This window comes from Anastrepha obliqua, chromosome 3, assembly GCF_027943255.1.
Source record: "Anastrepha obliqua isolate idAnaObli1 chromosome 3, idAnaObli1_1.0, whole genome shotgun sequence".
NCBI classification, from domain to species: Eukaryota; Metazoa; Arthropoda; class Insecta; order Diptera; family Tephritidae; genus Anastrepha; species Anastrepha obliqua.
In genome coordinates, this window is record NC_072894.1 from 39,852,887 (window position 1) to 39,877,114 (window position 24,228).

Here is a 24,228-nt window from a genome sequence, read left to right on the forward strand (position 1 = left end):
GCTTTAAAAAATGTTCTCTGTGTAGAAGTTTGTAGGAGTGCAATCTAGGTGTCACCCTTTTAGGTGTGAGCTATTTAGTTATGGGAAGGGGGTGTGAGCTATTTAATTACGTCTTAAGTACATTTTTATTTCTGATGCCAAGTTAGTCCGGCAGCATTTGTATTGTGACAAACAACTCACTATAAACTACTTAATATTATACAGCTACCAATATTGGACTTCTTAGTTGTGCACAGAGCCAAAACTACCTAATTAAATGAAACAAAGGTAAGACGATTGCATCTTTATAGAATGTCTTTTTTTTCAAAAAATCAATAAGAACACTTTGAATTCTAAGCCTTCGATTTTCGTGGCCAAATGGGTTTGTGTGTGACAACGATTAGCCAGGCGCCGGGACTAGTTTTCTCTAATAACGGTTACCCCTCATATCAGCAAAGCATTTCTGCCATGACAAAGCTCCTCCTACTACCATTCGAAGGTGACATAAAACTGTAGGCCCAATAAAGGACAATTGCAAGACGCATACCACAAGCAGGAGAAGGGGCTCGGTTCCACACCTAGTAATGTCCACTATATATATTCAGAAGCCCTGGGTTAACAGTTTCTGTTGCTATTCCATGGATGATCTGGTTGATATTCGTTCCACAGTCCAGTGGCATCACCAAAAAAGGTTCAGAAAGCTGCACTATTTAGTAGAATAAGGTAAGGACGTACAAATTTGTCTTATTTTTAAATACTTTTTCGTTTTCTGAACTTTCTGCTATGTGGCACGTATTGCCCCACATTTAGGTAGTGATATTATTAATATCGGGTAAAAACTACGATCACTTTTTGTATGTTAAGGTTAAATTTCGATGCGCCCGTCTCGAAGAAAATTTGACTAAAGTGTGTGTGGGTATTTACAGTTCCGTCCATTCGGAATTTAATATTTTCTTACTTGTTAACTCTAATATTATATCCGCTTGAATTGTCTGGGTGTTTGAAACCTTTCTCTCTCATCATGACCCTCTCATTGTATTGGGTAAACGCTTTGACAATGAAATATCCGCAGAGATGACGTTAAATTACTCCAGAGAACGATTACATAGATAAATTATGGACTTTTTTACGTTAGCGAGAACGAGGAACGTATAATTGTGTTCTTTGGTGACCAGAAGCTGCAAAGCTTGGAGATTTCTGAGAAACTTCGTTGTAAACAACCGATAGTAAATATCGTCAGCATCAAACAAATCTTTCAAAATTGGACTGTATATATTTCAATGTATATATCTGTTTACGATTGAGAATTTTGACCTTGAGATTCTTGCGGAGAGAGTTTTCCCAATCATAATTTAAGAAATAATGAAAAATTAAAAAAATGCGTTCCCCAGACCGCTAAATAAATAATTGTATAAGAATATTCAGAGGACTCCATGTGAAGAGGGAGGAATGGATATAAACTCTTCAGCCCTGAATATTTTCCATGCGGTACTACATAGTAAGCGTTGACAAAAGTTAGCAAGGTCACCTTTACATTTGAAAGGTCAATAGGAGAAAGACTTGATCTTACTTGGAAGTTTTAATTCGAGCACTTTCTTGTTTATACTAACCTAACCTAGTTTCTCATTTTTGCCTATAAGAGCTGACTATTTGGGCACTTTCTTTTTAGTTCTCCGATACACCTCATGTCACCTATATTACATTGTTTCACTTCAATTCGCACAATCGTTTATTCTGTAACTTTTGCTTTGCATACATTATTATTGTGTTGATCTTGCCATATGGCAAAAGTAAAACATTTAAAAAGTTTCTTCTGTTCCGACAGCGATGCTCCATACAAATACTCAGCTTCAGTCCCATCCTTTCCTCAATGGACGGAGCGTATTTATTGTGGCTGATATAATTAGGAAGCAATAAAATTTGCTGTTTTATTATAAAATTAATGCTTATTGAATCGAAAGCGGGTTTTAATAGAATTTATGGTAGTACTAGACCAAGAATGATAGAGAAGAAGATAGTGTCTTCCGAATTCACCGTGTCGTAAGAGCCCATTAATAAATAAAAACAAAAGGAAAGGGAATTACTTGTTTGTGGAGAAGAAGAATAGGTGAAAGCAATGGAAACAACCAAACACAAGAAATTATCCGCACATACACATACTTTCTAGTCACGGCATCTTCCGCATAAAAACGCAAAAAACTGCGTTTAGAGGCTTTATATTCATTTGTGCTTTAAAAATTTAACACGAGGCACTTCGTTTGCATTACTTTATTTAGTTTTAATCTCAAAAAACACAATATTACCAAACTATTCGCTGTTTTTCACAAACATGAAATTCCTTCTACTTTTGTTTATTTTGTTTGCTTGTTTTGTTTTGCGAAGGGAGCTGACGTCAGAGCAAAGTAACTCGTTTTTAATGACCTACAGTACTCAATTCGCCTTGATCGTAGACAGTAGGTGCGACCGGAATTTCGAAATCGGAACGCACATTCAGTTTTCAGGACAACTTGGTTAAGCTTAGCCCTTTCTGTACTCTTTCAAGCTTTTATCAATTAATTTAAATTCCATTTATTTTCTGCATTTAGTTAGATGTAATAAAAACACCATCGATAAAAATTATTCTTCTTTAAACAATTGTCATTTTCGCCGTAATTGCCGTACGGCAAAAGTAGAAAGTTACCAGTTTTTGTGCATTCCGGCATGGCGTACGGCACGTATGTGGTGCCTTCGACTCAAATACACATAATATAGGTACATATTTTACTCTCACTCAAATTCGTTGCCGCAACGGACGAAACGGACCCATTGAGACGGGCTTATTAAGTTAGAGCGTCCGTCATAAAGACGGTATATACGAAAAAAATAAAAATGTTTAAAAAATACACACTTATATAAAGAGTTTAAATTAAAGAAATTTCTGAATACTTTGATTAAGGACCGTTTTCTCAAGTAACCTTTCTCACTGTAGCCCTCTTTATAATGTTTTATCGGTGTTAATGATGGTTGCTAGATAAACGAAGCCCCTTACAACCTTGAAATCAGAACTGTCAGCAGTGGCATAGGTACCGATACGCGAGTGCGTCGACTGTTTGTTTGATGGCGGGAGGTACTTCGTTTTGCCCTCGTTCATCACCAGACTCATTCACTTTGCCTCTTGATCCAGTTTGAAGAAGGCAGAACTAACGGCGATGTTGTTAAGGCCGATAATGTCAATATCATAGGTGTACGCCAACTGTACGCTCTTATAAAAAATTGTGTCTGAGCGATTAAGTTCTGCGGCTCGCACGATACTTTCCAGCATCAAGTTAAAGAAGTCTCACGACAGCGAGTCACCCTGCTTGAAACGTCGTTTTCATTAGTTTGCTTAATTTAAAAAGTCACGAATTTTCGAATTACAATATTAAGAAGCCATTCTCATAATATTTACAAACAACTAATTTCTCTTCCTTTTGTTTGTTTTGCATAATTATATCCCTGACGTTAGACGGTTCTCAAACTCCCGAAAAATTAAGTAGCGGTTTTCGAAAGACGCCCCATTTAGTATCCTGTACACCGCAATAACCTACTATTTATTAAACTGGCAATGTAAGGGCTACCAAAAATTGCCTCTAATTGGACATGAAGTATAGCTTCTTGTTGTAGTAAGTAAATACTTATTTATTTATTCTTAAAGTTTGATTCATATAGAGACTTATAATAGACTTTACATATTTTAACATAACAGTGAAAGTTTTACAATTTACAAATATAATGCACACAAAAATATATTTTTTATATTACCTTATATACAAAAATGTATTTATGAGTGTTTGTGGTGAAAAATATAATATAACAAAGACGTATGAAAATATTTCATAACTAACAAAACCTACAGTTTATTCAATCACTATAATATAATTTATTTTTAATTACTTATGCTAATAAATGTCATGAAGATGCTTTTACATCTTGCCATCCCATATATCTGGCATGCCCAGCTCTACGCCGCACCTCGGATTATCGCCTATACCACAAGGATAAAAGTGTTGCCACTTTTTGATGTTACGGTAAACATTGGCACCAGGACTCTTTGTGACCTTGGTCTAGAATGAGATAAGGTAATCATGAGCATAGAAAAATATATACCAGATATTTTATTTGTTTAAATGTTGGTAATGATTTCGAAAGCGCAAGGCCATTTGTTATTTGTATTGAAAATGATAATTAGTTAGTAATGGATAAATGGTAAATAGTAGGTTGTTCAATAAGTTTTGCGGCTCGATCAGAGAGGGCGTTGCTAGCCAACATTTTTTTATAGTGTTGGAAAACTCTCCCTATTAACGTATGTGAAATTTTATTTCAATCTGTCAATTCATTCTTTGTTCACAAGCCATTTAGTATCGACCTATCACAATATTTTCTACACGGGAAAAAATCAAGTTCGTGTAATGATTGAATTTTTATTTTTGGATTATTGGAAGGCTTAAAACCAAAGGAAATTTATGAAGTAGTATTAGTATAGTAGAAAGATGAGTTGCTGAATTGGTATTTGTGCGTCGATTCATCGCTATGGATCTATCACCATAATCCTAAATTAAAACAGGAGGCCAAAGAGTGGTGTGAACCAGGTTCTTCGGCTCCGAAACGATTTCGTATCCAGAAATCGACTTCTGAATGACTACAGGGTCCGGCACTCGAAGTATAACCAATTAAAAAGGCCATAAATTTAGTTTGGAAAATAACTTCTATTCAATTCAAAGTAAGAAATGTGTGAAAATAATACAAAAATAAGAATCAATGAACCTTTGCTCGATATCAATCAATCACCTTTGCCTTGACTATGGCCTTGAGACGGTTCAGAAACGAATCCCAAGCTGCCTGAATGTGACTTGCAGGTATTTTAGCCCACTCGCGGACAATGGTTTTTTTCAGCGCCTCGAAGCTGGTGAATCTTTTAATTCGGACTTTGATCTTCAAAATGGCCCAAAGAGAATAATCCACAGGATTCGTGTCTGGCGAATTCGAGAGCCATTGTGTGGACGTTATGAAGTTCGGAACGTTATTTTTTAGCAGCAGCAAGCTTTTGTGTGAGATCATGCGCCTTTTGAATCTTGCAAGACTTTATTTTGTGATCATTTTTCAGTATGCGGCGGATGCTACGGACAGAAATTTTCAGTTCTTTCGTCATCGGGGATTTCGCCAAATCGCTTTTTCGCTCTTTGAACCATTTCACTTGACGATGAAGTCTTTTAATGACCACCTCTATAACGTTTCGCGATACTACCAGTACCATTGTAACCAGTAATGGTGCGATAAACAAAACTTTTATTTACTTTGAGGTGCTCGAGCTCACGAACAAGCGCTGGTTGTGATTTTCCAGCCAAATATAATGCAATCACACTATTACGTTTGATTTTCTTTTTTCGCGTTTACTCTCGGCAAAATACTACCGCGTGCTTGTAAACAATACTCTGGACTGACTGACTGACTATAGCAGACAACTGACGCCCGTGCATCAGCTACACGAGCGGTCTAAAGTTGGTTACACTTCGAGAGCCGAACCCTGTACAATTTGTTTTAAGGCAAATTTAACCGATAGAAGTATTTTAATTATTATTGCGGTCTTATAGTCTTAACGTTTGCTGGAAGAGCGCCTTAATTTAAAATATTCAAAATTTGAGAAAAACGGTTTCGAAGTTTTAAATTTACTATTTGTAATTTCATGTTTCTAAAAAAAGAAATTATTTTGGGCTATGACATTCTTCCAGTGAACGAGCTCTATGTACTTATTATCATTACTAATGCATTTCAACTATCATTTCTAATAAAATATGTGGTGATACTAAAACAATATTTGCATAAGGTCACATCATTGTGTTATTCGCATGCATATAGTTGGTTTACCTGATTTTGCGCCACCAATTTGTAAGCCAAGTTAATATATTTATTAACGACGGCATGCGTCAAGAGATATTGGGCCGCTTCCAATTGTTTTTCACTTGGTTCATATCGTCCGTAATCACCCATAAACGTAACAGCCAAGGTGTCATTTGCATATGTATTTGCGTAATCCCAACCACGTCCCACATAAATGTTGCCATCGTCTCCGACCTTTAAAATATTCATATGTACAAATATGTTTCTTAGTGCTAGTCCGAATATTGCATTTCAGTTATGTTTGGCGAGGTTAATATTTTTCAAATTTTTCTGTGTCAGTCATTGTGTAAAATATTACATTTTTTGGTGTTGTTGGGATACTAAGTAGTTCTTTGATTGATGATATAGCTTGAATTTTTACAAAAATTTTTCAGTCAGTATTATTCTTGGCGTATTACCCGGTGTAATTTAAAGAATTTGATAAGTTAATATTTGACGATGGCATGGAAATTTTTCAGAGACTAGCTATGGCGAGAATTACATGAGCAGTGAAGAACAGGACCACAAGCCTTACTTACGCCAATGCATGTTGCTCACGCTGATCTGGCTGTAGTTTGAGTCTAGACCAGACAATCATTTTTGTGTCAATATATTTTCAAAGAAATATTATAATCATATTCATTTTGGTATCATCAATAAATGTTATTCGTATTATCGCGTTTATGAGTATAGACTAATTTTGTTAATGGAAGATGAACGTAGTTAATGCACGATTATTGCTTATTTTCAATTCTGAGCTATCTTTGATCAACTTCAACATATGTCGCACCCTAAATACAAAAGGGGCACAACTCAAAATTTTCCACACTCGAGCTTGACTTGTTTACAGTAGCACAGAAAACAAACAATGTGACATATTACGCTGAAATTTGCCATGTAAGCTTATAACAGTCCTACCATCCAACAAAAAATTTATTTTTGCCATATGTCATCCGCGGACCGTTTTATTGATAACGTCTCGTTCAATTTGAGCTTCTGCTCATTTTGAGTTGTGACTCTTTTGTATTTAGGGTGCGATGTATGTACCATGTTAATGTTTTTATATTTTATAATATTTTAAGGCGCCTTCGATTCGCCATGCGTTAGTGACGAGTACGAGTGTAAATAAACACATGTTTGGAAACACTTAAGGGGTCCCGGTGGTCTAGAGCTCGAAAATTTAGGGTATTTTCAGGAATTCTTTTTCAATAATAAAAATGAAAAACGATATTTAAATTTTTTAGGCTTTTTATTTAACTTCTGTACATATTAAAGTGAAAACACTTTTTTTTCAATTTTGATAATTTTAAAATGGTGCTGAAGTTTACCCTCCCTAAAAATTGGATTTGGACGGTGTAGTCCATTTTAGCTCTTCTATTTATCTGAAACACAAAAATCAAAAAATTATGTTCCGTACTAGAATAAAAAAAATTGACAAAATGGCGCGGTTTTGAATTTGAAACTAACTAAAAATCGAGTTTCTTCAGTTTTTTAATAAAAAAATACGAAATTATTGAAATGAGAATATGATTCTAGTACGGGCTATAGCCTTTGAAGTTGTGAAAAACATATTAAAATTTCAGACGCTTCGGTTGAATCGTTTTTTTTTTTACAACACCAGGCCGAAAAAAGTTGTCTCGAGATAAATGAGTTTAAAGTTTGGGGTACAGGAGCTCGCGAACCGCTCTCTACATAAGTTTCTTATTGAAAATTTCTCAGTATATTCTTAATATACTATATTTTCGAAGTATCGAAACCGGGTCCCCTTAGTGAATATTCCCGCGTTCATACAGGGAAACATTTGTTGCTTTAACTCTTTACTCTGCCAACATCCCTTGAATTCTTGTTTTTCTTAATTTTGTTATTGACTGTAAACTAAAAACTAAACAAATGGGTAACACCAAAATGGAATTTGCAAAATTGAAGCAACAAGAATTTCCCTGTATGAACGCGATCTTATGAAACGTGCCTATATCAGAAGAGAGAGTTAGTTAGCAGCATCCAAAATAGTAGGGTACACCCAAGAGTGATATGCCAAGAATACTTAGAATGCAATATTGAGGTTTCCGAATGCGGTGCCACGTCATTGCTTACGAATACTGAAACAAAAGGCAGGGAAATTACTTGTTTGTGAAGGGGCAGAATAAGCGAAAGCAACAGAAACAACCAAACACAAGAAATTATACACACTTTCTCGCCCCGGCGTCACCGGCATACAAACGAAAAAGCACTGCATTTGGAGATATTTTTATAGTTCGTGCTTTCACGTGCACTTCGATTTCATTATTGTGTTTAATTTAAAAATTAAAAAGCTTAAAATCATAATATTAGCAAGCCATTCACTGAGTATTCACAAACAAGTAATTTCTTTTCTTTCTTTGTTTTATTTTATTTCAAGCGATGGTCGTTAAAATTCTGAATAATAAAGTATTCGTTCTCGAAAGGCGCCACACTTAGTTTCTGTACAACCATACTCGCTAGCGGTGAAACTTCCTCGATAACTTTGTAATTGCTTTCACATGTAAATTTTCCGTCAAGCGAGCAGAGCTCAAACATACCGAGCAAAGAAGTCGCTAATCGAAGGCGTCTTTACATATCTAATTTTCACTCGAGTGAACTGATGAACACACATGCTTGGCTGAATTTATCATTTTGTGCATTTGAGTACCGTTAAGCTGTTGTAAATAACCGTTATTTTATAAAACCCTTGTATAGACCATGAAGTGGAGAATGCAAAAGTGGCGCCATCCATAATGCCACTATCCTGTTATTGACGAATTGGACAGGCTCGGTTGCACAGAAAATACACTCAACAAAATAATAAACATTAATTACCGCGTGCTAAATTGCGAAAGCCCGAATCAATATAAAGTTTTCAAGCCATAGAACAAAAATTTAATAAAAGTGAAGTGACTTATTTTTCTTTCTATACTTTCATTCTACTCACTTTTTATCTCTACTATCATACTTGCTGGTTGACGAGTTCGCTAGGCCGTACCAAAAGTCGAATATCAGTTGTGATTTTGGCCGCAACACAAACGCAACACAGTAATGGGTTTGGCAGCGAAATCGATTTCGGTCGGTTGCTAATTTATAATTATTTATTCAATTATTTGCTCAACCTAAACGCATAATACGTACGTTAAGACTAAACGTTTTTGCAAAACTTTATAGCAACAAAAGTGCTCGCGAACGACACTCAGGTGAATATAAATCACTGCCTCAATAGCACTACCTATTTTCTATGCAGCGGTTAGGCTTCGATCGTTTTGTCGGTCATCCATGAAGAATTTGTTAGGGTTTTGCGCAGACAGTTCAGGGTTTTCGTCCTTGGGGGATATAAAAAAAAATATTGTATGATAATATTATACCCGAAAAATAACTCCCCTATTCAGCGACGAAATACAGCACGTCATTGATGAAATGGAGCGCGCGCTAAGTCAAAACTTTCATATATACTTTACATATGTATGTGCGAGTATACAATCCCCTAAATTATTATAAAGGCAACACATTTACTAAGTTTTGACTCTCTGACGTTATTGGTTTTTTAATTTTAATTACCTTTTCGTAAAAATATACTAGGTTGTTCAATAAGTTTTGCGATTCGATAAGAGACGGCGTAGCTACGAGCATACATTTTTTTGTTATGTTGGTACAATCCTCATATGAACTTATGTGGAGTTTCATTTCAATCTGTCAATTCATTCTTTGTTTACAAGCCATTTATTATCGACGTGTAACAGTATTTGCTACATAAATGGAAAAAATCATGTTCGTGTAATATTACATTTTTATTTTAGGATTATTCGAATATTTAAAACCAGCAATTAGTACAGTAGAAAGATGGACTGATGAATTTAAATGTGGTCGCACAAGCCTTTAAGACGATTCATGCCAATGACGTCCAAAACCAACAACAACACCAGATACTTTTTGAATATCTTCGAGTGACTGAAAGCGATTAAGCTGAAGCCCTAGCCTTAATGAGGTAAGCGATAAAAGAAATATTTTTACTGAAGTATTGGGCTGCCCCATTCGCGAACAAAAACACATTCGAATGCGTCTTTATCAGCAACATTTTGAGCGTTTTCGAAAGGATAAAATGGATTTTGTGCATCGATTCTAAGGATGAGACTTGGGACTATCACCATGATGCCAAATCAAAACAAGAGGCTAAAGTGGTGTGAACCTGGTTTTTCGGCTCCGAAACGAGTTTGTTTCCAGAAATCGGCGAATAGTGTGTTAACATCAGTTCTTTGTGATGCGAAAGGGTTCTTATTTGTGGGTTGTTTGAAAACTAGTAAAATAATAAACTTTGAATATTATAATATTTCACATCAGCGGAAGGAAAAAAATCGTGAAAAATACTGTTGGCAAAAGAAAAAAATATAATATTTTTCATCAGCACAATACACCGCGTGAAAAGAGGATTTTAGCAATGGCAAGAAAAAACCATGAATTAAATGTCGAATTGTTGAAGTCTAAGTTTCAAACGCCTTACAATTTGTACAAATACGACAAATTTTCATAAACCATTTTAAAATCAGAATAAAAAAAATTCTGGGTACGCAGTTTTACAACACATTGAATGTTAGTGTAGGCAGTGCAAGCTGTAAGTAGCGAAATTCTAGTAATTTTTTGAAAATTGGCGCCTCAGAAAATTTGCCTCAGTTGGTCATTTTTTAATCAAAATTAGTCATATAATTTTTTTTTTAATAACTATTTTGTGAAATACAAAAAAAAAAAAATAGTTTGAATGAAGAAAATCTTGAGTTTGGCCTCTATGCGCGCCATTTCTTGTCTGCCGTATACTGCAGGTGGCTAGTTTGTTAGATGGTGTCAAATATGAATGAATATGAATCACGTCGTTTGCAAAAATTATAAACCTTCCATTTACCCTAATCCGTAATTACCCAAATTTTGTGCCAACTTGTGTAACGACTTTATGCCATTATTTTTATATGTTAAAAATATATTTTCCTAATAAGAATATTACGCCTTAAGATTATACATTAATTCCATCATTTTAGGGTGTCATCTATTATTTGATAACCTCAAAGGTCCCCGTATTGTCCTTTCGGGGTATATTAAATGTAATAGTTCTTTTCAAGTCAATGTTTCTTATATTAGTTTAAAAAAACGAAGCGTAAATTTTGCTATTAGATTTTAATACCACAAACGCTGCATTTTTTTCTGAACTTAAAATAGACAAATGCCCATACATAAATATTCATATTTATTTTGTGCAACTCACATAAAAATTCGACTGTATGTCGGGTAGATTTTTTTCCGCAATTGCTGAATCTTGAATTGTGCGCATTTTAATCGAGCATCTGTATACATTTTCACAAGGTTTCGACTGGACGCCAATGTGCGTGATGAGTACATATGGTATTGGATGCTTTAGTGGTATTTTTAGATTTTTAGCCAATTCCGAGGCGCCCCATTGATCGCGATCGATCACCAGATGTCCATTTCCTAAATTCGGAACTAAGATACTTAAAATAAAAATTTCTTCCAATTTCTAGCTGAATCGGTGGGCCTTTGACAAAAGCGAACTTTGAACTCAACTTTTTTCTTGTTTGTTTTGAGATCAAATCGCTCGTTTGCAAAAATTCGAGAAAAATGGCTTTCAAGTTTTCAAAATTGTAGTACCACCCTAAAAGTAAAGATGCATTTTCTTCTAATACAATAGATATGGCCATGCATTTTTTACACAGCATATATTATAGTAACGTGCGTGACTCAGAGAGAACGTAGGTTCGAATCTCGGTGAAACACCAAAATTAAAAAAAAAAGTTTTTTCTAATGGCGGTTGCCCCTCGGCAGGCAATGGCAAACCTTCGATTGTATTTCTGCCATGAAAAAGCTCCTCATAAAAATATCTGCCGTTCGGAGTCGGCTTGAAACTGTAGTACCCTCCATTTGTGGAACAACATCAAGACGCACACCACAAATAGGAGGAGGAGCTCGGCCAAACATCTCAAAAAGGGTGTACGCGCTAAAGAAAGAGAATAAAGTGGTTTTTGTAATTTCTTCATACTAATCTAAATAAATGCAAACGAGCGAATAATCTTTGAATTTTTTGTTTAAGTTTTTAAAGCCTATAAAAAGTTGAATGCTAGAAAAATTGTATAAATCTATCAGTGAGATATCTTTCAGGAACTCTGAATGGCACATTCGTTATCCTGTAGCCTGCGTCCATGCTTTATACCCCTGTCAAAAATTTTAAGGGAGCAGATATGTATCTTACTTGTAGTACTGTAAATATATCTCCATATGATGGCTAAAAACTGATACGTTGAAATAGGCGCTTTTATCAAAAGTCCACAGATATGTAAGAGAGCATAAAAGTATTTAAATTCCTTAATTCTTTTCCATCGAAATACTTACATGTCCCATGTTCATAGCTGTTGCCGAACAATATAGGTCCGGCCTCTGTCTTTTTGTTGCTTTGTTGTATCTCTATGTAAATAATCACGCCAGCTACAATTATTACTAAAATAATTAGTAATATTAAAAGTTTGGAGGATGTTGATAGTTTCTGGAAGATGGAGGTATTTACACTGGTTCTGTTTTGATTGATTCCTGTGAAAAAAAAAAAATGAAATAGATTAGTATTTTGTATGTGGAGAGGAAAGACTTGTTTGTTTTTTGTTCATATGTAAAGAATAAACTCTAGAACCACTGAACCGATTCTAAAAATTATTTACTTCATGGGAAGCTACAATATTATTGGGTGTCACAAACATTCTTCTAAGAAGAGATGTCACATATTTTTTAATTACGCCAAGAGTTAAACTGCGGTGTTAAGTATGGCTATCAAGTGGCTGATATTTACTTTTAACCTGAGCGGTGCTGTGATGCACATTCACCACATAAAATTTAATAAAAGCATAAAGTAATATATGCGCCTTCGATTCGCCACTCCTTCGCTTACCAAAAATGTTAGATATACCAGGTTTGCTCTTTAATAATGGTGAAAAAGAAAATTGTGAGGGGAACTTTGGCTGCCATGTCACTTGAGAGACTCAGCCGAACTCTGCACGATCATTTCTCATTTATTCACACACTCGTCCAATCAACCGCTGTTCAGACGGCAACGAAGTGTATTTGGTTGATTTTTTTCGTATATCACCAACACACTTAGTTTAGTTTTTTGTAAACACATCCCAAGTGACGCTCTTACGCTGATTCTACCAAATTCGCTCAGAGCCGAATAACGATTTGCTAAAGAGCCCACCTCTAAAAATATTTTCACCAAGTCTGCTTACTATATTAAGTTAAAAAAAATGACATCAACATTTTTTTTTTCTTTTTTTTAATTTGAATTACTTTTCCATTGAACTCCAAAATAATTGATTCGACTGTTATGAGATGTTGGTGAACTTTTGTGAGTATGCTCGGGAGGTCTATACATTTATTTAGATTAAAACACATATTGTTTGAGTTAAGGAATGTTAAATGTTATAAAGGAAAAATGGTGCTTCAATGTACAGGAGTGAAATTATTAAAAAAAAAAATACATAAATAGCTAACACACAAAATGGATTGAAGCAAATACATATATTCGTGTTTTTTCGGCAGATGCATATCTTCCACTGGTAGATCAGTTTTACAAAATGGCATCCAAGGAACAACACAAAATATGCCTTTACAAGACAATAATATAGTGTACAGAAAAAACAGTCCTTACTAAAATCATTTTGGCACAATTACGAACGAAAGATAAAATAGCTATTATGCGTGAAATCACGATAGATTTGGATATTAGTAAAAGTCACATTATTACAAATTCAGGCAATGTAATATAAGAATTGATAGATCTTTCAAAGATAATCGACAAAATGATCAATCCGAGATCATTTCTGTGAGACTTCACGCATATAGTTCCAAGGGTACCTGCTGAATAGGAGTGATTGAGATATACGCCTGTTCGAAGAGCCCAAGTCTGTAACCATTCCGCTCAAACATCGACCAAATATACCTATGTGTGGAAAAAGAAAATTACACATAACATAACACGAAACGCTTGAGCAAGTGAGCGTTTAAAAATTTTGAACGTAAAGTGATGTGATAGTCGATGGATTTCCAGTTTTAACGAAAGTGTAGCCAGTGGAGCTTGTAAGGGCTTACCAGGGATTTTCTTGGGATTTTCACAGGTTTTCATCAAAACTGATTTACAGAAAAAATGCATACCTTATTTTTGCTTTATACTCAGATGCTACCCCCTAATCCTTTCTTCTTGTTGCAATAGAGACTTGATCTACTGAGACATGACCACTACTAACAAAATTTGCGACCTTGTTTCATAAAAAGAAAATAAATCAATAATTGGCGCGTACACTTCTGTTAGGTGTTTGGCCGAGCTCCTCCTCCAATTTGTGGTGTTCGTCTAGATGTTGTTCCACAAATGAAGGGACCTACAGTTTTAAGCCGACTCGGAATGGCAAATGCTTTTTATGAGGAGCTTTTTCATGGCAGAAATACTCTTGCACAGCCGAGGGGTGACCGAGGGGCGACCGCTATTAGAAAAAACTTGTTGTATTATTTTGGTGTTTCATGCACGGAGATTCGAACCTACGCACTTCCGAATGGCAGTCGCGCCAATTATATACATATATATGACCTTTGATAACACTCCTTAAGGAGACTGTGATGTTTAAGATGAGTTTCGGAGCTAGTCTCCCCTGCATTAGTACTCTTCTCACTCTCTTTTATTCTCTTTCCAATCTATCACTTTCAGTGGGGAACTAAATGCTATCTCGTTTTACCGCCCACTTCAAAGCCATACACACAAACCTTTAAGTATATATGTATTTTAGGTTAATTATATAGGGCCCGCCATCTATTGTTACGGATTTGAACTAGGTATTATTTGAAGAATGGCAACACTTAGCTGTCATCTGATTTGACAGAAAATTAGTTTTATTCTTCCGCTGAACGAAAATGGTTGTGTATACGCTCAAAGAACGCTGGGAAATATTGCGACATTACTTTGAAAATCATGGTAATGTTGCAGAATGTGTACGAAAATTACGTACGGCAATAGGAAGAAGAAAAGCACCGAATGAAGCATATGTGCGTTACTTTGCGAAAAAAGTAAGAGAAACTGGGTTGCTTATTGACAAACCAACGCGTGACCGACCAAAAACCGCGCGTACTCCCGAAAATATTGCTGCTGTGGCCGAGAGTGTTCGTGAATCACCAGGAACATCAGTTCACCGTCGTTCTCAACAATTGGATATTTCGGAGACATCAATGAGACGAATTTTGCGTAAAGACCTTGGAGTGACGCCGTACAAAACCAATTGGAATGAAATTGTGTTCCATCATTAACCGGAAGAATTGTACTTCAAAATAAAAAAACAGTTTGGAAAAATATTGAGTAGTTTCTTTTTTATAGCATTTTTAATTCCGTAAAGTTATATGCCGGACCCTATATATACAGCCGGAAATTTGTATGTTAAGTTGTTATAGCTGCTTATTACTTCATACCTTTCATTCATGTTATTTTATTACCCTGTTTGATATTACCTTTTCATTACATTTCAAAATCTATTGTTGAAGTTATGAAACAAAATTGTAGAGCGGAGTGAAATGAAGATAATTTACGGTACATCGTAATGTGCTTTGCGTAACAATTGCAACAATACCTGAGCGGTATTATATCGTATATCAATCCTTTTTGCCACCTTCCTTAATTATGTAGAAGTAAAAATATGTAGATTATGGAATGATTTTTATCGTTGTGCTCTGGTGAAATTTTACCAGAATTATGCTTCAGAGCCGGGCCTGACGAGAGGTGAGGGGATCGGGAACTTTTTGACCCGCGGAGTTTTCAGAGGGGCCCAGACTCGAGCGTAATTCGAATTATATGAATTAGACACAATTGGAAAGGGCCCGCATTTGCAATTTTCCCTCGGGGCCCGGATATGCTCTCTACGGCCCCGTTCAGAGCTGTCCCAAAGTAACTCTTCATAAGCACACTTAAGAGCTACAAAAATAATACTTTTAAGGAAACGGGACAAAAATTACCTAGTAGCGAATTCATATATTCCGTAAACTTATTTCGTGCACGATGAAAATAATTATATGTTATCACTCCATAGTAGCAGAAAAACGGAAATTACGAAACGCTGACAGCAAACCAGATCTCCAGAGATTAAAACGAAATTGAACCTAAAAAATGAATAGCTTCACACATTTAAAAATGATGCATTCAATCGATTTCTGTCTAGGCCCACTGCTGATAAAAGTGCACAATATATCTTGAGGAAAGGGACTAAATTTTTCAAAAGACCAATTCAGCGCTTCTGTTAAAACTGGCGAGAGAAACTGGGCTAAGACAGCCGAGCAAAAAGCGAATATATTTGCTGAGCATTTGGAAAAAAACGTTTAGCCCTAATGAATGCACTGATGAAGTAGAACCTAAACTGCTCTGAGTAAGATGCATAGATTATTCCAGTTACAGCAGAAGAAATAGCAAATAAAACCTTAAAAGTCCTCTGGATTTAAGTTAATCACCCCTGGAGTCCTTCGTAAGCTATTAAAAAATTGCATTGTGTGCATTTGAAGCTTTTGATACGTAAAGCTGGTAAATTACCCACGAAGTTTCCTCTTACAGGTCAATATCTTTAGTACCTGTAATGTCGAAGCTTTTGAAAAACTATTTTTAAGGCGTCTACAGTCAGTCATTGAAAATAAACGTCTGATTCCCATTCATTAATTTAGTTTCAGAAAACATCATTCAACGCTCGATCAAATACATAGAGTCGTAAGCACCATAGAAAGCGCTATGGAAAAGAAAAAAGTATGGTTCGAAGGTCTCCTCCAAGCTCAAGTCCATACTGCCACAAGTAGCGCAGCAATTTGAGAAAGCGCGCAAATAGCTACCAAAAAATCATCTCAATGATGCAGCATCCAGCTAACTTCGGCTGAATTCTTTTGGAAGACGTTTAAAACGCACAACGCTAACAGAGGTTTGCACATCGACCTCATGATCTTTTGTGCCCCTTCGCGATTATATTGTAAAATCCTTCTTGAAACAAGTTGATTTATCATAGGTATAAGATTCCTTTTTGTTTTACTTTTAAACCCAGAATAATACTGAATCTGATTAATGACTATATCATACTTTCATCTGGATTCTTCTTCTTCTTAATTGGCGCGATAACCGCTTACGCGATTTTGGCCGAGATTAACAAAGCGCGCCAGTCGTTTCTTTCTCGTGCTAACCGGCGCCAATTGGACACACCAAGTGAAGCCAAGTCCTTCTCCACCTGATCTTTCCAACGCAGAGGAGGCCTTCCTCTTCCTCTGCTACCACCAGCTGGTACCGCATCGAATACTTTCAAAGCCGGAGCGTTTGTATCCATTCGGACGACATGACCCAGCCAACGAAGCCGCTGGATCTTTATCATCTGGATTACTTTTAGTAAAAATTATAAATAATATTCCCGAATTTTACCACCTCTAAACGAATAAACTCTAGAAAATAATTTACCATGCTGACTATAAGCATATAAATATAAAGCATCATACCATACAGAGCAATTGGAAACTTTGAAAAATTTTGCTAACCGAAGCTTTATGAGTCTAAATCCGTTAACCGTGTGAAACCATTACTGAGAAATAGGTACCGACTGCAACTGTTGCTGGTCACCTCTCCCATTATTCTGAAAAGTGGTATGTAATTTTTTCGACAATTAAAAGAAAGATTAAAAGAGTCGCGATTAGCGCAAAATGCTAGCAATTTTCTTTAATAACTGTAGTGGTTATATTGTGGTAGTTTTTATATTGCGCACTTAATATTAAATTATAAAACAAGATTTTCTGACGTTACTAAAAGCAGGCAAAGCTGCTTATCTCTAGACAAACCATACATTTAACTGATCGCATTCAAAGTAAGTTAAGCTTGCCTTTAATCAGTCCTTGTCCCTACATATCCTAGAGTAAAGGACTTGTCTGTATCGCAACGCACTTGGCGGTTATATGACCACTTCACATATTCATGTCAGAAGTTTTGTATACGAGGTGTGTTCAAAAAATAAGGTGAATTTTCATTTTTCTGAACAAATATTTATTTATTCATCAATTACCATTTATCTCCTTCTAATTTATTTAATCTCTCTTGAAGCAGTACTTATATGCACTTTTAGGTATGTCCTTGAGCTCGGTTTTTATATACTCAATCATCGCAAAACGCCGTCCTTTCATGGTTCTCTTCAATCTTGGGAAGAGGAAAAAGTCGCAGAAAGACAAATTGGGCATTGCTTTCGATGCCATGACCATACAATTATGATTCGGCACCGGTTATAACCCTTTTAAACAAGTCTGTATATTCGTTGACGTCATTCAACAATTCCTGAGCGATGCTCATGCTCAATTTTGGAATGAATTTTTCCTGTCACACGCTTCATTTTTTTGACTCAGAGTACTCTCACCGTATGCCACTGCTAACATAACAAGTGTTTTTGGGCATTTAATTCCATTTCTTACACAAACTTTGATGCAACTTCTTTGATCCATTTTTTTCGATAGCAGAAAATTTCCGAACATGCAAAATACTTCTTTTATTTATGCCTCTCACAAACAAACTAAACATGCCGTATTGCTAAAACCATCCTGGGCGATGTCACGAATACCAACATGCCGGCCAACTTCGATTAATTCTGTGATTTCATCAAGATTTTCGACATCTTCCTCAGTTTTTTTAACATTAAAAATTCCTGAACGGAATCGCCGAAACTAAAATTGCACGTAAATAGTGTCTTTCAGTATCGGCACCATAAACACCATTCACAATTTCAGCGGCTTGGCTTGCAATGTAAAATGTAACGAATTTTCTCTTTGTTGACTTTCATTTTAACACCCTGTAACTCATAACTGAATGGAGCAAACCAAAAATAGAAAAAAAAGTATCTGTATGAGACATATCCTTGATATCGAGCAAAATCTTGAAATTGTTTTATCGATACTTTACGAAATAAATGATTACAACATTTTCTCCTGCTTCTTTCGCACTGAGGCCGAAGTGTTTTTTAAGAAAGGAATTGTGCAATTAATCCTTGCACAAAATAATAAATGAATGTGAACTTGATTTCTAACTTGCGATTTTTAGTTCCAGTGTAATTTTTCCAACGCAATTTCCGTAAATGTTTGCACAGATTTAAATGCTCCATACGGACGATGGTTGTGCTAGATTTAATTAATGACTATTATGGATGAAAAGTAATAAAGCGAAACCACTTTCGTTGAGTTTTTAAAGCACTTAACGATAAGTAGTGCAAGTATAATAAACTTAATTGCACCAACAATTTATTGCACTTCAAGATAATTGCGCCCAATTTCTTACTAATTGTAAAACCTTCAAGCTTTTTTATTGGATAATTTAATTTAATTGAATGTTTCAAATAATTTGAGTTTCGTGGAGAAAATTTTAGATTTGGTGGTGCATGTCTTCGAAAGGGCTTGGACATTTGTAAAAGGCTTAGGGCTTATACGAAGGGATCAATTTGTAACCATCATCGAAGAAGGAAACATCATTCAATGAGAAAAAAGTGCGGCGTATAACTTAAAACTACAAAAGCTATACTCCAAAGCCGCTACACTAAAGTTTTTGGTTGGCCTCCCAAATAAATAAACATTTTTAATTTTATTCTGTCTTAAAATAACGTTTGTGTACAAGGAATATCTATCAGAAATTAAATTTTGGTTTTTATTCGATCGGAAAGTTGAGTCAATGAGTATAAGGACAAACTCCTTTCGAAACGTTTGGAAGAACGAAAAAATTAGTTTGCCTATCTTTCCTTTTGACTGTCTATGCATGAGTTGTGCACTAAAGTAAAAATTGAGAAATCTCTACGAAAATCGGCATTTCGTCGATAAAAGTCCACTAAAGTCCAATAAAAGTCCTCACTTTCCACGCTGAAAAATATATTAATTCCGTAACCAATAGATAAAAGTTGCTCAAATTTGATAAATGGGCATAACATCACCCACTTTTCAGTAAATTACCAAATTTTGATCGAGCTCTTCAACATTTTAGTGCACAAAATTCACTTTGGTAAGGTTCAGTATTTTGATGAAAATCAATAAAACCGCACACAACCCCAACAAAATTCCACCGTCCATACAAAACAAATTTTCTTTCATGTTCAATCCGTTAACCCGATAAAGATATAAAAAAAACTTTATAGAGATGTTAGTATTTTCGTAACAATCATGTTTAAAGTTAAAAGGTACGCCTACATATTTCGGTATTTATTTTAAGAGCAGTAAGGAGTTCCTTTTAACAATACAAAAATCAGGCTGCATCAAAATCACTGGCCTCGTAAGTTAAAAAATACAAACTTCAGAAGGATATATTTAAGACTTATTTTATCTGCTATAGATATGCGTAAATATAAAGGGTGATCAATTTAGAGGTATCGGATTTTAAACTAAACAAAACTTTAAACAAAAAATTCAAATTGATTGGACAATCTTTATAATTTTTGTATAGAACCGTCCATGGAACTTATTTTTTTAAAATTATCCCCTTCAAATGTAGGCCGCAACTGCGCCGTAATTCTGCCATCTGTAAACATCAATGACTCGCTGAAAGACTTCGGTTGGTATCTCGTGAATAATTTTATTAGTGTTGCCTTTCAGTGCCTCAATCGAAGCTGTTTTATCCACAAAACATTCAGACTTTGCTTATTTCTACAAACAAAAGTCCTCAAGTATGCTATCGCACGGTCTTGGTGGCAAATCCACTGGTCCGAAACGAAATGAATTTCTCACCGAAACGCCGATGCAGTAAATCCATTGTTTCACGAGCTGTACGGCAAGTAGTCCCATCTTGTTGGAAGCAAATGTTGTGGATATCAAGTGTTTGAATTTCTGGCACCAAACAGGCGCCATAGTGTTCGCCATTCACTGTTACATTGGCGCCAAACTCGTCTTTGAAGAAATATGGGCCGATGATTCCTCCAGCCCATAGACCGCACCAAACGGTTATTTTCGGGCTATTCTTGAATGGCTTCGGGTTACTCTTCACCCCAAATATGGCAATTTTGCTTATTGACGTAGCCATTAAGATAAAAATAGCCCTCGTCGCTGAACACCAGAAGTTGGATTGAGCGCGCGATGAACATTTTTCACATAGCGTCGATTTTCCTAGTACAATTGAACGATTTGTCAACGTTATTGTAATACTGAAAAAAAATTATGTACTTAGTTTGATAGTAGTCACGCGTGATCTGTCAAAAACAACCCTATTGGAAAAAGCTTGGAGAAGAGATTTTTCTATATTATCTATCATCCTTGTGGAAAAAGTACCTTCAATCTGCAATCTGATCACTCTTTATTTACATATATCATTATTGGAAAGCGCCCATGCATATTGGTATGCCAAATTTCTCAGAATGACATAAAGAGTCGATTTAACTAAAAATGAATATATTTCTATGGAACTATGGTATACATTTAGTACCAAGGTAGTTTGGTAATGAAGATTAAATATATATATTTATTAAAAAAAAGTATTATTAAAAAAAATTATTATTTTATATAATATATATATTTAAGGAAGTGGAAATTCGGATCGAGCTGTAAATACAACCCTCGAACATGTTGATAAAATTTAAAATGAGTTGGTTGCTAATTTATCGAATCAAACTAATTCATAGACAATAAAGTAATAGCTTCTAATATTAGAAATTTAATCTTAACATATAAAAAATTGACGTGATGTTTATCTGATCTCAATTATATATGCATATTTCGAATCTAAACGAAATGGGGAGCACACGTATTGATGTTGGGTGAGTTTTGTCAAGTCGTTATCGACATACCTTACTGTACGCATTTCGCCTAAAATGGGTAATCCCCTTATAGCGAGGTAATTTTATAAGTATTTTAAGCGATTTCATATTAAGCGATTATATGTCCCTCGAATAACGCGTTATTTCCCCTGATCTAACGCGGCATTTCCCCACTTTTCTGTACTGTGAATTTTTTATAGGTATCATAATTAAATTTATGATACATTGTGTTCAAAGTTTTTGAAGTGCAACAGTATTCATTATACATACAGATATGTACTGAAAGGGGAAAATCGTATTTGTACAAGTACTTATTTTAAATAAGATATTTATTTCTCGCTCATGACTCAGGAAACAAGACCGAAACTAAAAAGGAATTTCTCTACAATAAAAAATTCATATAATATACATACACATAAGTACATGGAGCCAAATAGACGAGTTATATGAAAATACACCTTCAGCGCAGAAACAATCTACCCTGTTATAGGGGGGATTACTGTATAGCAATTAAAATTAATTCCTTAAATTAAAAAATAGGGTGCAACCATGCTTCAGCTTTAGAGCTAAATGCTTTTGAATTATTAGTCATATTGTATAAGTAAAAAAATACCGTTAATCTGGTAGCCCTTTCGAGCTTACAGACCACATTTTGGTCGAGTTTACAGTCCACATTTTAGTCTATACATCTACATACATATTTATGTATATACAGGGTGAACGATATGAAGTGTTATTTATTCAAAACACCATAACTTGTTTGTCTGAAATTAGTTTTTATTGATTTCAAAGACAAAATTGTTCAAAAATGATTATAATTTTAACATATATTCACTTTAGCTCGATATGACCACCTTTTGCCTTGACTATAGCCTTCAACAGTCAAAAAATGAGTTGCATGCTGCACGAATGTGGTCTTGAGGCATTTTGGCCCATTCTCATATAATCGCTTTTTTCAGCGCATTCCTACTGGCATATTTTTTAGACCTCAACTTGCTCTCCAAAATGGACCAGATGGAATAGTCCATCGGCTTTGCGTCTGGCGAATTCGAAAGCCATTGTGTGGACGAAATGAAGAATGGAACATGATTTTTTAACCATTCTTGGTTCACACGAGCTTTATGAGACGGTGCCGAGTCCTGTTGGAACGTCCATGGTCTACGACCGAAATGTTTGCGTGTCCACGGCTCTAAAGCAGTTTCTAAAACATTTTTCCGATAGCAAGTCGCATTCACTTTGACGCCAGGCTCGATAAAAACGATTGGAGAGCGTCCATCAGCGGTCACTGCGGCCCAAACCATTACTTGCGATGGGAAATTGCTTCGAGTGGCTATACGTAGGCTCAAATTCTTGTATGAGCGTTCGGTCAAGTAAACACGATCGTTTTGAGTGTTTATGAACTGCTCAATTGGGAAATTTTCTTCATCAGAAAACACAATGTTAGGAAATTCACCACGTTCGTGCAAGAGCAACAACTGCTTTGCTCTTTCTCCGCACCAAACTTTTCTTGTTGGGGTGAAAGATCGTGTGCTTTTTGGAACTTGTAAGCCTTGAGCTCATTTTTCAATATGCGTCTAATGCTGTCTTGCGATATTTTCAGTTCTAGGCTATTTATCTTCCACTTCGACGTGGATTTCGTTCAAGTCGAGCCTTGACTTTTCGAACCATTTCCATAGCGTTTTGCAATGCTACCAGTATCATTGTAACGTTTTATAGTGCGATACACAAACATTTTATTCACTTTGAGATGACTGAGCTTACGATCAATGGATGGTTGTGATTTTCCAGCCAACTATAACGCAATCACACTATTACGTTTGAATTCCATCACAGCAAAAAAAAATTCAACAAAACTGAGACGCAAATGCTTTTGATGGCTTATAATTAATATTGTATATTGAACTGTCATTAGAACAATTTTGACGTTGATGTCATGAGCTGTTTTACAGATACAAGCAGTGTGAAGTTGGTAACACTTCATACGTTCACCCTGTACATATGTATATCTATAAATCTATTTCTCTCCTAAACACATAATACAACAGTTTAAAAGTTTTTAATACATGGGCTGAAAAGTCCCCGGCCTAACAAAGAAAATACGTTGTTGTTGTTCTAAATTAGCTTTATTCATCAACGTACTTTCTTTCAAGAACAACGAAATCATTCCAGCGCCATTCTAACATTTCAAAAACTCTTTTGTAGAACAATTCATCTTTTGCCTCGAAATATGCCTCCATTTCGGCGATAACCTCTTCATTCGAGCGAAATTTCTTACCGGCGAGCATTTTAGGCCTGCGAACAGCCAGTAGTCTGTGAGAGCCAAATCTGGCCAATACGTTGGACGTGGGAGTAAATCGAATTTAAATTCATTTAGTTTTGCCATTGTTTTGATTGACTTGTGACACGGTGCGTTGTCTTAATATATATAATATTCATTGATGATCATATTTCTCTTCTAAAGATAGTCGATGAATATTACACCACGTACATCACAAAATACCGAGGCCGTAACCTTTGCAGCCGATTGTTGTGCTTTCGGGCG

At 35.5% G+C, this 24,228-nt stretch overlaps 1 protein-coding gene across 6 annotated transcripts in view; it reads right to left on the reverse strand.

Moving 5' to 3' along the window:
• Nucleotides 1-3,658: 3,658 nt before the first annotated feature.
• Nucleotides 3,659-24,228, reverse strand: part of LOC129243051 (peptidoglycan-recognition protein LA) — a 41,350-nt gene continuing 20,780 nt past the window's right edge. For 5 of the 6 annotated variants that reach the window (XM_054880131.1, XM_054880132.1, XM_054880129.1 and 2 more), the window contains 4 exons: nucleotides 12,271-12,465; nucleotides 11,132-11,367; nucleotides 5,863-6,069; nucleotides 3,660-4,061 (listed from right to left, as the gene is read on the reverse strand). In XM_054880131.1, coding sequence (XP_054736106.1) covers nucleotides 3,921-4,061; nucleotides 5,863-6,069; nucleotides 11,132-11,367; nucleotides 12,271-12,465 — 779 coding nt within the window. In that variant the 3' untranslated portion in view covers nucleotides 3,660-3,920. Of the gene's footprint in view, nucleotides 4,062-5,862; nucleotides 6,070-11,131; nucleotides 11,368-12,270; nucleotides 12,466-24,228 lie in introns of all 6 variants that reach the window. The other variant, XM_054880126.1, reaches the window with a different exon arrangement.